This window comes from Pan paniscus, chromosome 17 (assembly GCF_029289425.2).
Source record: "Pan paniscus chromosome 17, NHGRI_mPanPan1-v2.0_pri, whole genome shotgun sequence".
Lineage (NCBI taxonomy): Eukaryota > Metazoa > Chordata > Mammalia > Primates > Hominidae > Pan > Pan paniscus.
This window is the reverse complement of record NC_073266.2, coordinates 96,741,359-96,757,125: the sequence shown is the minus strand read 5'-3', so window position 1 is coordinate 96,757,125 and position 15,767 is coordinate 96,741,359. Positions and strand designations below refer to the sequence as shown.

The window sequence follows — 15,767 nt, the reverse complement described above, 5'->3', positions numbered from 1 at the left end:
ACCTGGCAGGCTCCAGCAATCCTCCCACATCCGCCTCCCACGTAGCTGAGGCTACAGGCGTGCTCCAGCTGTAGCCACCCCACTAGGCTAATTAAAAAAAATTTTTTTTTAAATCAGAAATCAGGGGCTGGGCACAGTGACTCACGCCTGTAATCCCAGCACTTTGGGAGGCCGAGGTGGGTGGGTCACTAGGTCAGGAGTTCGAGACCAATATGGTGAAACCCCGTCTCTACTAAAAATACAAAAATTAGCTGGGCTTGGTGGCGCACACCTGTAGTCCCAACTGCTCGGGAGGCTGAGGCAGGAGAATTGCTTGAACCAGGAGGCACAGGCTACAGTGAGCCGAGATCACGCCACTGCACTCCAGCCTGGGCAACGCAGCAAGACTCCATCTCAAAAAATAAAGAAGTAAATTAGGTCTTCCAATGTTGCCCAGGCTGGTCTCGAACTCCTGGGCTCAACTCCCACCTCAGCCTCCCAAAGTGCTAAGGTTACAAGCATGAGCCACCATGCCCAGCCAATTTGTTCTAATTCTTATTTAAGTATTTAAGCTGACACAAAAGATATTTTATCTTATGTATATTACACTATAAAAAAGGAAGATAAGTGGATACCACTCCTTAACAATGCCCAGTTGATAAATTTGAATTTAACTGAATTCCATTTTCTCATTATAAACAAGTTATTTATCATGTTTTTATTCTCTTCCTTTTTGAAAAATACAGAGAAAAATCAAGAACTATCATCAAAATAATTCAGATTTCAGAATGGATATATCTAAAATGAGAAAAAAACTGTTAGAAAACATCAAAGGCAATGAAAGGCTATCTGTGTGAATGATCTTGAAGTAATTTACACAAAGTAAATGTATCTTCAATTAGCTTGAAAACCACAAGTAAGTTTCTCTCTTTGAGTGGCACAGCCTCCCACAAGTGGTCACCATCACCAGGCCATCAGCACACGTCTTGTGCCTCATGGGGTGAAGCCATTCCCGTTCCTAAATTCAGTTTGTGCTCAACACTTGGCACTTGCACCTGAGAGGCCAACCGACCGTCCTAAAGCAGCCAGGGCAACAGCCAGCACCAGCTCCTAAAAGGGTGTGGGAGCCTCAGGCTCTAGAACCTCGATGGCAACTGAGCACTGTGGCCTGGAAATTCAGGGCCCCACCCAAGTCTATTCTGATGAAAACAATTCCACCACTACTTCTGCTCTGACCCCAACGTTCCCACCTCCACCTCTGCTCTGACCCCAACGTTCCCACCTCCACCTCTGCTCTGACCCCGACAGTCCCCACCTCCACCTCTGCTCTGACCCCAACAGTCCCCACCTCCACCTCTGCTCTGACCCCAACAGTCCCCACCTCCACCTCTGCTCTGACCCCAACGTTCCCACCTCCACCTCTGCTCTGACCCCAACGTTCCCACCTCCACCTCTGCTCTGACCCCAACAGTCCCCACCTCCACCTCTGCTCTGACCCCAACGTTCCCACCTCCACCTCTGCTCTGACCCCAACGTTCCCACCTCCACCTCTGCTCTGACCCCAACAGTCCCCACCTCCACCTCTGCTCTGACCCCAGCAGTCCCCACCTCCACCTCTGCTCTGACCCCAACGTTCCCACCTCCACCTCTGCTCTGACCCCAACGTTCCCACCTCCACCTCTGCTCTGACCCCAACAGTCCCCACCTCCACCTCTGCTCTGACCCCAACAGTCCCCACCTCCACCTCTGCTCTGACCCCAACGTTCCCACCTCCACCTCTGCTCTGACCCCAACGTTCCCACCTCCACCTCTGCTCTGACCCCAACAGTCCCCACCTCCACCTCTGCTCTGACCCCAACAGTCCCCACCTCCACCTCTGCTCTGACCCCAACAGTCCCCACCTCCACCTCTGCTCTGACCCCAACGTTCCCACCTCCACCTCTGCTCTGACCCCAACGTTCCCACCTCCACCTCTGCTCTGACCCCAACGTTCCCACCTCCACCTCTGCTCTGACCCCAACAGTCCCCACCTCCACCTCTGCTCTGACCCCAGCAGTCCCCACCTCCACCTCTGCTCTGACCCCAACAGTCCCCACCTCCACCTCTGCTCTGACCCCAACAGTCCCCACCTCCACCTCTGCTCTGACCCCAACGTTCCCACCTCCACCTCTGCTCTGACCCCAACGTTCCCACCTCCACCTCTGCTCTGACCCCGACAGTTCCCACCTCCACCTCTGCTCTGACCCCAACAGTCCCCACCTCCACCTCTGCTCTGACCCCAACGTTCCCACCTCCGCCTCTGCTCTGACCCCAACGTTCCCACCTCCACCTCTGCTCTGACCCCGACAGTTCCCACCTCCACCTCTGCTCTGACCCCAACAGTCCCCACCTCCACCTCTGCTCTGACCCCAACGTTCCCACCTCCACCTCTGCTCTGACCCCAACGTTCCCACCTCCACCTCTGCTCTGACCCCGACAGTTCCCACCTCCACCTCTGCTCTGACCCCAACGTTCCCACCTCCACCTCTGCTCTGACATAAACACATTTACTCACAAGATATTCAGAAATGTATCCTTTATTATCTGATATTTGGCAATTTCCGAGAAACCTTTATTATAATTTCTTAATGAAGCCCACTTGGTCAGAGAGCATATTTTATGAGTTGCCTTTTTTTTCCTAAGCTTTTTTCTGGCATACCTTAATAAATGTTCTGTGTGCACTGGGTAAGCTACCCATCCTGCTGCCTTAAGTCCCTGTATCTATCAATGGGGTCAACTTCATGAATAGTGTTCTTCAACACTATAGTGTTCTACTATATCCTTACTGATTTTCTCCCTACTCATTTGTTCAATTATTGAGAAGTGGGTATTAAAATCTCCAACTATCATAATGGATTTGTCAGTTTCTCCTTGAAGTTCTAACAGTTTCTGCTTCAGGTACAATCGTGTACAACATAACAACATTTCAGTAGACAGTGGATGGCACAAACCACAGTAGCCCCATCAAAGTATAACAGAGATGAAGCATTCCTACCACATGGTCATGCTGCAGCCATCAGAATGTCATAGCATTAGACATTACTCACGTGTTTGTGGTGACGGTGGTGAAAACAAAACTACTGGGCCGCCAGTCATGAAAGTCTAGTGCATACAATTATGTACAGTACATAATATTAAATAACAAACAACTATGTTACTAGTTGTGTTACTATACTTTTTATCACTGTTTGAGAGTGTACTCCTTCTACTTATAAAAAGACAAACTTAATTGTAAAACAGCCTCCGGCAGGTCCTTCCAGGGTTCTGCCAGAAAAACACATTGTTATCCTGGGACAAATCCCTGCCTGTTATTACACGTGGAGATCTTCCAGCAGGACAAAATGTGTAGGAGGAGACAGTGATACAGATGATCCAAGTAGGCCTAGGCTAATGTGTGTGTGTGTGTGTGTGTGCATTTTTCTTTTTCTTTTTTTTTCAGATGTAGTCTTGTTCTGTCACCAGGCTGGAGTGCAGTGGCACAATCTCAGCTCACTGCAACCTCTACCCTCCTGGGTTCAAGTGATTCTCCTGCCTCAGCCTCCTGAATAGCTGGGACTACAGGCATGTGCCACCACGCCCAGCTAATTTTTGTATTTTTAGTAGAGATGGGGTTTCACCATATGGGCCAGGATGGTCTCCTCAATCTCTTGACCTCGTGATCCACCAGCCTCGGCCTCCCAAAGTGCTGGGATTACAGGCGTGAGCCACCACGCCCAGCTGTGTCTTTGTTTTTAACAAAAAAAAGTTTAAAAAGTAAAATTTTTAAAAACTAAAAAAGACTACAGACTAGGTATATAAAGAAAATATTTTTGTACAGGTGTACAATGTGTTTGTGTTTTAAGCTAAGTGTTATTAATAGAGTAAAAAGATTTTTTAAAAATTAAAGTTATAGGGCCAGGCACAAATTACTTTGTGTAATTTACTTTGTGTAAAGTTATAGGTATGTAAAAATGAGTTTACAGGCTCATGCCTGTAATCCCAGCACTTTGGGAGGCCAAGGCAGATGGATCACGAGGTCAGGAGTTCGAGACCAGCTTGACCAACACGGTGAAACCCCATCTCTACTAAAAATACAAAAAATTAGCCCGGTGTGGCAGTGCGTGACTCTAATCCCAGCTACTCAGGAGGCTGAGGCAGAAGAGCCACTTGAACCTGGGAGGCAGAGGTTGCAGTGAGCTGAGATTGCGCCACTGCACTCCATCCTGGGCAACAGAGTGAGACTCTGTCTCAAAAAAAAAAATTAAAGTTATAGGAAGCTGAGATTAATTTACTATTTAAGAAAAACATTTTTAAATAGGTTGAGTGTAGCTTACATGTACAGTGTTTAAAAAGTTTACAGTAGTGTGCAGTCATGTCCAGGCCTTCACATTCACTCACCACTCACTCACTGACTCACCCAGACCAACTTCCAGTTCTGGAAACTCCATTTGTCGTTAGTACTCTATACAGGTGTATCATTTCTTAATCTTTTACACAGCATTTTTTACTGTACCTTTTCTATGGTTAAGATACACAGATACTTATCATTGTGTTACAACTGCCCACATTATTAAACACAGTAACATGTTGTACAAGTTTGAAGTACAGGAGCAACAGGCTACACCATATAACCTAGGTGTGCAGTAGGCTACACGATCTAGGTTTGTGTAAGTGCACTCCATCATGTTTGCACAATGACGAAATGGTCTAACTTACTTCTCAGAATGTAACTCTACTATTAAGCAACTCATGACCATATTTTGCAGCTCTGTTATTAGTGCATAAATGTTTAGGGCTTACTTGTCTCCATAATAAATCCTTTCCTCATTATGTTCTGAAATGTACTTTGTGTGATATTACTATAAGTAACTCCAGCTTTGATTAGTGTTGGTACGGTATCTATTTTTTACTTTTTACCTGTGTTTTTAATGTGTTTTCTTATAGGCACCATATATTTGAATCTTGCTTTTTTATACAACTTGACACTCCTGTCCATTTAATTGGGGATTTAAACCATCTAATTTTAAACTTAGGTTTTTGAGTTTAATTTCCAAATACCTGAGGATTTTAAAGATTTTTTATTTATTTCTAATTCCATATTGTAATTAGTGAATATATAATTGCAATTTTAAAAAAATATACTAAGACTTGTTTTATATTCAACTATAGTTGGGATTGTTCCATGAGATTTTGAAAAATGTGTATTATGTAGCTGTTGCATTTAATAATATCTGTCAATATGCTGAAGTGCCTTCCTAATGTTATTTTAATATTCTATAGTCTTAATAAACTACATGTCCTTATTCTATAGATTAGAAGGAAAAAATCCGTTCTCGTAGATTTTATGTTGCCTATTAGTTCTATGAATTCGGGGGTACTATGTTTTTCTCCAGTCTGACAGTCTCTGCCTTTTAACTGCAGAGACGTTTAATTACTGAGTCAACGATCTTGCTCTTTGCTGCTCTTTGTTTTCTACTTGTCACACCTGGTATTGGGTTTCCTGCACCTGTCTTTTTTCAGGGGAAAGAAACCAGTTGATCCCACTTTAGCATCTAACTTCATCACCTCTATTGACCTCTTTCTTTTTTTAGTGGTTGCTCTGAGAATTATTATATGCAACCTTTACTTATCACAGTTTACTCTCAATCAATATTGTATCACTTAACACACAGTATTTTTTAAAAAACTTACCTCCTTTTATTACCTGGCCTCTGAAATCCCCACCCTAACAGAATGGTTTTAAGGTTCTATTTTTTAGTTATATGACCTTAACCTTTATATGTTCTTCCTTCCCTCTGCACTCTTTTTGTTCACTTTGTCATATACTTATTTAATTCATTAATTTTCATTTTTATTTTTATTGCTATATATATATAAAGATTATAAATTTTCCTATTTCCAAACATATCAAACAGATTCAGATTCTGATATGCAGTGTCTCCATTACCAATATTTTATAGAAATTCTCCAATTTCAGTTTATATTTCTCCTATGATACAAAAATTGATTAATATATAGTATTTACATTTACAGGCAGAAAGTCGTTTCATTCACTGATTTTGTTACTGCTTACCAATTTTATTGCATTGTGATCAGAGAATATTGTCTGTATGAGTTCTATGTTATAGAAATAAAAATTTCTTTACAAGCAAATGTATGTTCAACTTTTGGTGACACCCTATATATGCTCAAATAAAAATTACTGGGGAACAAAGTTCAATAAAAATTTAAAATGATATATTTTACTGCTCATGTTCTAAGCTCTCTCTTCTATGCCTCTCCTACCTTTCTGTCCACCTGACCCACTGGGAACTGCAGGTAGATGTTAAAGTTTCCTATGACGGACTTTATTATCTTATAGCATCTTTCTTCACCTCATTCTAAATGCTTTCTCGATTCTATACTGGTATTCTTGTTAAGTACCAAGACTGCAACTCCTGTTTCCTTTTTATTTGTATTTGCTTGATATATCTTTCCTTAACCCTTTAGGCTTTCTGATCCAATTAATTTTCTGTGTGAAAGAGCCTGCATACTATGCATCTTTAGCCATATGAATTGATCAACTGTTGTCTAATGTTTAAAACCAAATTTATTTTTTGGTGAGGTGTGTATTTTCTGGTCACTACCATTTTGCCACTGTCCCAGTAGCCTGCCTTCATCCTACTCTCCTTGCTTTGACAGCTACTATTGAGCTAGTCAGCTTTCAATAAAGTCTCTGACTGCCTTAACACCCACGTAGCAACCAATGAGCTCCTTCTATTTTCTCCTCCTCTTCCTGCTTTTCAGCTGATTATTAGAGGAAGCGTATAAAATTCATATACACTGTACCATCTTCCACCCATCCTCCCTCCACTGTTTTATTCTTACGTCTGTTAGATCTTCAGTGCTCACCATAAAACTTCCACCCAGGTCATCTATCAGCTGGGCAGAGCTAATCCTCTGTAAGATTATTCACAAAAGGCTCATGTGTACAACACACCTGAATTCTGTATGCTTGAGACTGCTCTCCACAGAATTGGCACTTGCAGGACAGTTCTGAAGGAGCAAAACACTCCACTCACACATTCTTCCCCTGAGCCTCCTGGAAAGGCTGTGCTGCTCTTGTATGGCTCCGTATGCTGAGAACACTGACACCAACCTGGCCCCTTCCAACTGTGGGGAGCTGGTCATTTTCCCAGGGAGATCAAAGGATTTTTCCCTGTATATGTAAAATATGACAGCAGTTACACGTCTTGGAGTTTTCTCACGTGCATGCTGGGCCCTTTTAGTGTGTACCTTCAGACATCCTTGTATTTAATAACACATACTTGAGCTGTCAATGTTTCAAACCATTTCATGATTTTGTTTCAAGACTCTCATGTTGAGTATTTCTTGCCAATCTTCCACATCCATCAACTTCTAGTCCTTTTCACCTCTTTGATCATCTCGTTTCCTTGACTCTCTTCTCTACAACCTCCCTATCTCTTACTGTGCATCCCCCACAGGCACGCTGTGATTCGGTCCTCCCTTCTCAGATGCTCACGTTCAGTGTTCTCCTGAGTTCAGTTAGCCTTCTCATTCACGTTGTCCTGTTTTATTCTTGAGCTTTTATTCTTACATTCTTGAGAAATTTATTCCATTTTGATTCTTGCGTTTTTAAATGTCTGATTTATGGTGTTCTTTCCTAAGTACCATTGTTTGGTTAGTTACATTTAAATCAGGCTTGTTGCACTGTTATAGAATTACTTTGCATTGAGGTTTTTTCTTTCCTTGCTTTTAGAAATTTTTTATTAATTGAAAATTTGCTTCCCACTTATGTTTTCTTCCGTTAATAACTACATTGGCCCAGGCTCGATGGCTCTCATGTCTATGATCCCGACCCTTTAGAAGGCTGAGGCAGGAGGACTGTGTGAGCCTAGGAGTTTGAGGTTGCAATGAGCTATGATCACACCACTGCACTCTAGCCTGGGCGAGACAGCAAGATGAGTTTCTTCTTCTATTCATAATAGTAAGAGCTGTTTTTCTTGAATCTGTACAAATAGGAAATCCTATTCCAAGGATGGGAGGTGGAGTTTGTTTCTAAGTCCAAGAGTCCCTTCTTCTACAGGCACAATGAAGTTCACGTCTTCAATGAAAAGCATCCTTTTGGGATGGGGTGGGCTGACTCTTCTGATGCTTACTATAATGTTTCAGGAAGGTCAACTTTGTCTTTTTCTTCCTAACCAAGCCTCCTAGAGCCACCAACTCTTTACCAGTGCCCCTTGCCCCTATACATTCCCCCAACGTCACTTCCAACCTGTACTTTCTCCACAAGTCCCTTCAATGTCCCAAAGCTTTACTTACCCAAGTCATTCACAGGATGCATTATTTTCTTCTGTGTGCAAAACCTGGATGATATCAGCATCCCAAGACAATCTCCTTCTGCTGCACCATCCTGGCTCTGGAGCTAACTGTGTTATTTTGGATATTTTCCCCACTTACAGTAAATTGAAGTTCACAGTATTTTCTGTCTCACGTTTCTGCTAAACATGAGCTACAGATTAAACTCTCTACTCTCATAGTTAGCCTGTTTGATTTTGGAAGGCTGTGTGGTATGTAACAAAGTTAAGTGGCCACCATTATCTTAAGGGAATCAGAACTTATGAATGAATCTTTTTAAAACATCTGTATTTATCATTTCTCTTCTAAGCTAAAGATCCTTCAATGGCTTCTTCCGGTCAAGCCATTGATACCTTTCTAGTCCAATACGCCCCAGCCCTTGTCACACCTGCAGACTGAGCCATACGCTCCCGTTTGAACCAGGTTTTTCAGCCAACCTGCACTTGCTCTCCGACTTCCTTGTACTTCCACACATTGTCTAGCGAACATTTCCGACTTTTCAAAGTCATGAGCAATATAAATTAGAGGAAACAGCAAGAAAAGGAAAGGAAGAAAGCAAATAATATTTCAAATTCTTAATAGTGGTTACATAAATACCTTCTCATTTATCTTACCAAGGGTACCTTTTTGTAACATTTATTCTCATATGTTGTCTTTAATAAGAACATGTTGTTTTCATAGTAACTACTTTTTTAAAAAAAAAAAAAGATGTGAGTTTATTTCAGAATTCACTCCATGATATTTATCACCAGGTCATGCTTCCTCCTCTGTCCCTCCATGAACATCTTATGCATGCTTGTGTGCAGCACCTATGGAAATAGGCAGCTACAAAAGGCCCAGTGCCCCAAGGGACTTTAACGACCTCACAGGTAACCATGCTTCACATTCCCATAGTCTGCACACTAACTGTCACATTATATAAGCTCTGTAAATGCTTTTTCAAGTGATGACAACTGCTTGCCAATCCCTGCAAGTGACCAAGAGTGAAATAAAGGTGAATTCACCAACAAAAGTATTTTTAAAATAACTGCAGCAATTACAAATAACCTATAGTCATGTACTAAAATCCCTTACTATAAAGCATTTATAATATCAGTTATAAGCTGTTAAAATAAAGAGTTATTGAGTCTCTCAAGCCCTGTTAGTCAGGGGCAAGGTGCTTCCAGCTTTAACAAAACTCTGTAATAATATAAAGTGTGTGGCATGAAATATACATATGTGTATAAAGAAACATAACATGCATGTACAGACTCACATACATATAAATACCCACCCAACTCAGACAGTAAAAAGCTAGACATGATGTGGATAAGATAGTATACCAACTATTCAGTCAAAATGAAAATAAATTACTTCATTTAACTGATTCACAATATTTTAGGAGATAAAGATCTTATTAGTAAATATGCTAAAAAAAATTCCAAAAACTGTACTAAATGTATCCCAAAGACATATTTAATACGGGTACACTTAAGAACTTCAAACATTATATAGGTTTTCCCTTCCTAGTTTGAAACTTCTGTTTGAATTTATTCTTGATTGAATTACTGTCTCAAAGGTTTGCTACTTTTAACTTACACAATAACTCTATTTGTATTGAACAACAGGTTCAACTTACCCTGGTAAATGTGCCTTCGAAACTGTGAATGTCCATTTGTGGTTTCTGAGCATAAACATAAGCACTGATAGAAAAAAGGTCCTGGAATACAGAACATTTGAATCGATTAGAATGTTATAGTTTAGTAAAATTACTTGGAAATTTCTCATTTGCTGATTAATATTGTTCATATATTATTTACCAAAAGCGATCATTGATTTTCTTAGATTTTTGTGTGCCAACACTATAAATTAGAATGTCAGATAAAGAAAGAAACCATTTTTAAGCTTGACAGGGTGTGCTCTTGAACAGCAGGTGTGAGTCAAAATCATGCAGGAGACACTCAAAACAGGCAGCCCCGGGGCCTGTCCAGGGGGCTCCAATGGTAGAGGTAGAGCCTGTTTAGGAGTATCTTGAAGTCACCTGGGTATCAAAGTATTCAGGGGGAAATAAGGAACCATCGCAATTCCTCACAAGTTTTATAAAACAGTTTAATAAATTCCTAGATCTGTTTACATGCTTTCATTCAAGCAGGCACTGATCACTATAAGCTAAGGGTGGCCTTCCTTACAGCCATGAAGACATGCTTGTCCTGTGTGTCTGAATCACATGCTTATGACACATACTTATACAATCACATGGGAAAGCTTTCACGAAACACACATCATGGCTACTTTCATACCATTAATTTTAGAGCAGAAAAGACATAGGGTTAAGGTTGCTTCATTCATTGGCTACACATAATGGTTAAATCAGAAAGTATCCAGAGGCAAGGCTAAGCCTGGTCTCCAATGGACGCCACCCCAGTGCCTCTTCTCGCTGCTGACTCTGCTGTATGCTTTTGCTGTCATAAATCACAGCCAGGGGGAGGATCATATGCTGAGTCCTGGGAGTCCTCCTAATAAACCATCTAATTTCGGGTGGTCTTGTGACCCACCCCCCAACCCATGACCCTTTAACACACAGAGTTTGCCATTTCTATAATTTTGATTTCCATTCTGTACGTGTGAGTGTATAAAGTTCTGTCATGGCTGCTAAAACTCAAACAGAAACCTCCCAGACTCCCAGACATGAAGAAGCAGAGGTGTGAGATGAGGGTGACCACAGCAGCTGCAAAGTGAGAAAGAAATGGAAGCTCAGAAAGGAGAGTGCCTCAGAAGGGGCCGAATCTGTGTATGATCTCATTCTGACACCTAACCTATCATGCCCTAAACTATATCCACTAAACGAATGGAACTGAGAACACCACAGCAGCTCCCTAATGCCAGAAAGGTAGAGTCTACAGTTTGACTTCAGTCAAGTTAGCTACCAGTTAAAACAGAACCAAACAAAAAACCAGTACTCTTCAGGAGAACCTAACAGAATCCTGAATCCTGCCTCTCTACAATGAATCATTTAAAAAAATGAAGAGATGATCCAAATTTCTAAACATATGAAGAAACAAAAACACAAGGTCCATAATCAAGAAAGAACATGATCAGTGAAGACTGGCCCTGAGATGGTCAAACTTCAGCATTAAGAAATGAGAATTTCAAAGCAGCTTTAGCACATCTTAAAGAAAAACATGCCCCTAACAAGTAAGCAAGTAGGAAATCACAACAAAGAAAGAGAAAGTGTATTTAAGAACAGAGAAGCACATGGAAATTCCAAAATTGAAAAAATGCAATGTCTGCAATAAATTCTTTAGATGGGATTAACATTACAGACGATGGTGAATCTAAACGCGGGTCAAGAGATAATGATTCAAAAAGACACAGGAAAAAATTATTTTGAACATGAATACAGTCATAGAACCATGAAGGGAATATCGCGGAGTCTAACATGCATGTAACTGGGGTTCAGAATGAGTGGACAGAGAGAGGATGAAAAAACAAAAACTACTTGAAGAAATAATGACTAAAAATATGCCAAATTTACTGTCAGCCAGAAATGTACAGATTCAGGATGTCCAGAAAACCCCTAAACACATAAATAAAATTTAAAAATATCAAAATCAAATTGCTAAAAACCAAAAATAAAAAAAAATCTCAAAAATACCTAAAGAAAAATAACACATTATACACAAGAGAAGAACTATCAAAATACCACTGATTTCTCATTATAAATAATGGAGTCAGAAGACAATGGAACAAAATATTTAAAGTGAGGGGTGGAGGGTGTGGAGGGCAGACTTGTCAAGCCAGAATTCAATATCCAGCAAAAATATTCTTTAAGAATACAGGTGAAATAAAGACACTGTCAGATAAATGAGAACTCCATTCCAGCAGATATCCACCACAGGAATATCAGCAGAGGTCCTTTAGGCTTTAAGGGAAACAATATCAGGCAGAAACTCATATCTTCAAGAAGGAATGGTAAGGAACAAAAGTAGTAAATATCTAAGTAAATATTAATAAAAAACCCCAAATCCTGTTTTTAATCTTAATTCCTTTAAAATATAAATAAAATGGGCCAGGCACGGTGGCTCATGCCTGTAATCCCAGCACTTTGGGAGGCCGTGGCAGGTGGATCACATGAGGCCAGGAGTTTGAGAGCAGCCTGGCCCTCATGGAGAAACTCAGTCTCTACTAAAAATACAAAAATTAACCACACAAGCTGCTGCACGTCTGTAGTCCCAGCTACTCACGAGCCTAAAGCAGGAGAAAACTGGTTGAACCCGGGAGGCAGAGGTTGCAGTGAGCCGAGATCGCACCACTGCACTCCAGCCTGGGTGACAGAGCAAAACTCTGTGCCAAAAATATATGTATGTGTGTGTGTGTGTATATATAAATAAAAAGGGCTGGAACAGTTTATGATATGTGTAGATATACTACATATTAAAAAGTACATTGAGCTCCTGAACAACATGGGTTGGAACTGTGCAGGTCCACTTATACATGAATTTTCTTCAATAAATCTGTTAGAAAACTTTTGGACATTTGTTGATAATTTGAAAAACCTTGAAGATACACCACATAGCCTAGAATTTTTTTTTTAATGTTTAAAGTTAGGTATAACATGAGAACATAAAATGTATGTAGACATAGTCTATTATATCACTTACTACTATAAAATATACACAAATCTATTACAAAAAGTTAAAATAAAACCTAAACACACAGGTCATGACACCATCTGCAGCCGAGTGACTTGCAAATGATCCTGAAGATGCAGTATCAAACCCTAACTGCACAGAACTAAGTGCAGTACACACTGTGCTCCCGGAATCGTGTCGCAGCCCCTCCTGCTGCTGCTGCGGGGAGTGCGTGCAAGGGTCTGCTGGAAATGCGGTGCGGCACCACTGACCTCTGTGTGAGCCGTCTCGGCTCCAGGACCCTGGGCCTCTGCGTGAGCCGTCTCGGCTCCAGGACCCTGGGCCTCTGCGTGAGCCGTCTCGGCTCCAGGACCCTGGGCCTCTGCGTGAGCCGTCTCCGCTCCAGGACTCTGTGCATCACAGTACCGAGTGCTCGCTCATGGTGCTCACATGTTTTCCATCGTGTTTGGCGTAATACCATGGCGTGAACCTTGAATAATACCACGGGATCAATAAGAAGTGCTTCTAGTGATGCTGGAAATGTTCTCAAAAAGTAGACAAAAGTCATCACACTACAAGAAAAAACTGAGCTGCTCAGTATGTGTGGTGGATTAAAGTCTGCAGCTGTGGCTGCCCACCATTTCAGACAGACAGTTCACCTTGTAAACAGGTGATGTCAACTTGTGCTATCAAAAAATACATTACTGTACTATATAAGTGTATTTTCTCTTCTGTATGATTTTCTTAATAATTTTTCTCTAGCTTACCTTATTGTAAGGACACAGTATATAATACATATGACATCCAAAATATGTGTTAATCAACTGTTTAGGTTATCGGCAAGGTTTCCAGTGAACAGTAGGCTATTAACAGTTAAATTTGGGGGGAGTTAAAAGTTTACACATAAATGTTTGACTGCGTGGGGGACTGATACAATTGAACCCTGTGTTGTTCAAGGGGAATGTATAGTACAAAGGGTGGGTGGGGGAAACAGGTCTATTCAAGGACAAAATTATCTTTTTTATTTTTTTTTTGATGGAGTCTCGCTCTGTCGCCCAGGCTGGAGTGCAGCGGCAAGATCTCGGCTCACTGCAACCTCCGCCTCCCAGGTTCAAGCGATTCTCTGGCCTCAGTCTCCTGAATAGCTGGGATTACAGGTGCACACCACCACGCCTGGATGATTTTTATATTTTTATTAGAGATGGGGTTTCACCATGTTGGTCAGACTGGTCTCGAACTCCTGACCTTGTGATCCACCTGCCTTAGCCTCCCAAAGTGCTGGGATTACAGGCATGATCCACCGTGCCTGGCCTCAAGGACAAAATTCTTGTATTTTATGTGAAATGGTACAATTTTTACTTTTCACAATACACTTTTAGTTAAAGGCATATTGCAAACTCTAGTTAAAGGCATACTGTAACTAGTTAAAAAACTCTAGTTAAAGGCATATTTTAGTTAACAGAATACTGCAAACTAAAAAAAAAAAAAAATGCTAAAAAGCCAAGAGATAAAATAGTATTCTAAAAATATTCGATTACAGTAAAATTGAAGAAAGATCTAAAGGAAGACTTGAGAAGCCGAGGTACACTTGAAGGCCTTAAGAGATAACAGAAAGAAACCAACAGAGAAAGATTAGAAAAAGAGAGAAGAAACTACTCATCTACCAAGGTCTCTAAAAAGCACAATTTGATAAGCTCAGTTGAAAACTATAAAATAATTATTCTTAGAAGGATTCTTTATTGTAATTATAGCAAAATGGGAGAATAGAGGTAATGTTCTTTATTTATTAATGGGATATTGAAGGAATTTCCATTTGATAGAATGCTTTTTCCATGTAAGGTAAGACAAACTGGTCTTACCGGTGAAGGAAAAGACAGGTGGATCAGAAATCAAAGGAGAGTGGAAAAGTCTGAAAGCACTGTCATCAGTAAGAGGAACCACAGTTGATTATAACTTCTAACAAGGATTACAGGGAGCACCGAGGGCCGAGCTAAAACTGGTAACCATCAATTTGTATTTCCCAACCTTGGCCTGTATTCTGAGGGACGCAGAACAATTCATTTTCCACTCTTATTTACTTTTTAAAAATTTCAGCAACCATATATATTTCTAAGAGCTCTTATTTTCCACATTTTCCTTTTTCATAGCTTGTTTTATTTAGGTTGTTAGTAACATCCTCTCATATTTCTTCAAGTACATTAGACGTCTGAATTTATTCTCTTCTGTTCCTGGAACACCTACTTCCTCTGGGCTGGGCTTTTACATTTGCACCAGGCTTTCTCTTTCGTGTTGATTCTACACACGCATTCCAATAATCCTTTCAGAAAAGGGGTAGCACAGCTAAAGGGCGTCCTCATGTTTTCTACACAGGACTCTTGCCTGCCAGATCTCTTCTTAAAGGGACTGGAGAGTTGTAAGTCATGCTCAATCACTTAAAAAAAAAATCTTTAACAGAGAAGATTCGATCACCTAAAATTGATATGGCATATTTCATTTCTAGAAGACATATTTACTATTTTTCTGTTGATATTTCATTCATTTTTCTATTCTAATCTATGTGAGTCATTACCATACAAATTTGTAAATTGCTCTGAGTTCCTTGAAGAATGCATGGGAAACAACTGATGCTAACGAAACAGGGAATTATAACAGCAATGCTAAAGGGAGCATCCTGTTCTCAGGGCAGCACAGTCCTCTGAGAACTGCTGGAATGGTTTTGTGCACTCCATTCAGCAGCAGCACAGGGGGAATCAGACACTCAACGGGAAACAAAATGAAGAAATGGCTCGGCAGAGACCACCT

General features: G+C 40.9%; 1 protein-coding gene across 6 annotated transcripts in view; it reads right to left on the bottom strand.

Annotated features, from left to right (window-relative positions):
- ATP9B (ATPase phospholipid transporting 9B (putative)) overlaps positions 1-15,767 on the bottom strand; it is a 322,333-nt gene that overhangs the window by 191,797 nt on the left and 114,769 nt on the right. For 5 of the 6 annotated variants that reach the window (XM_008952694.5, XM_003827309.6, XM_063597385.1 and 2 more), the window contains exon 9: positions 9,974-10,054. The exons of the other annotated variant lie outside the window; for it this stretch is intronic. In XM_008952694.5, the coding sequence (XP_008950942.2) occupies positions 9,974-10,054 (81 nt within the window). The remainder of the gene's footprint in view (positions 1-9,973; positions 10,055-15,767) is intronic. 6 annotated transcript variants of the gene reach the window in all.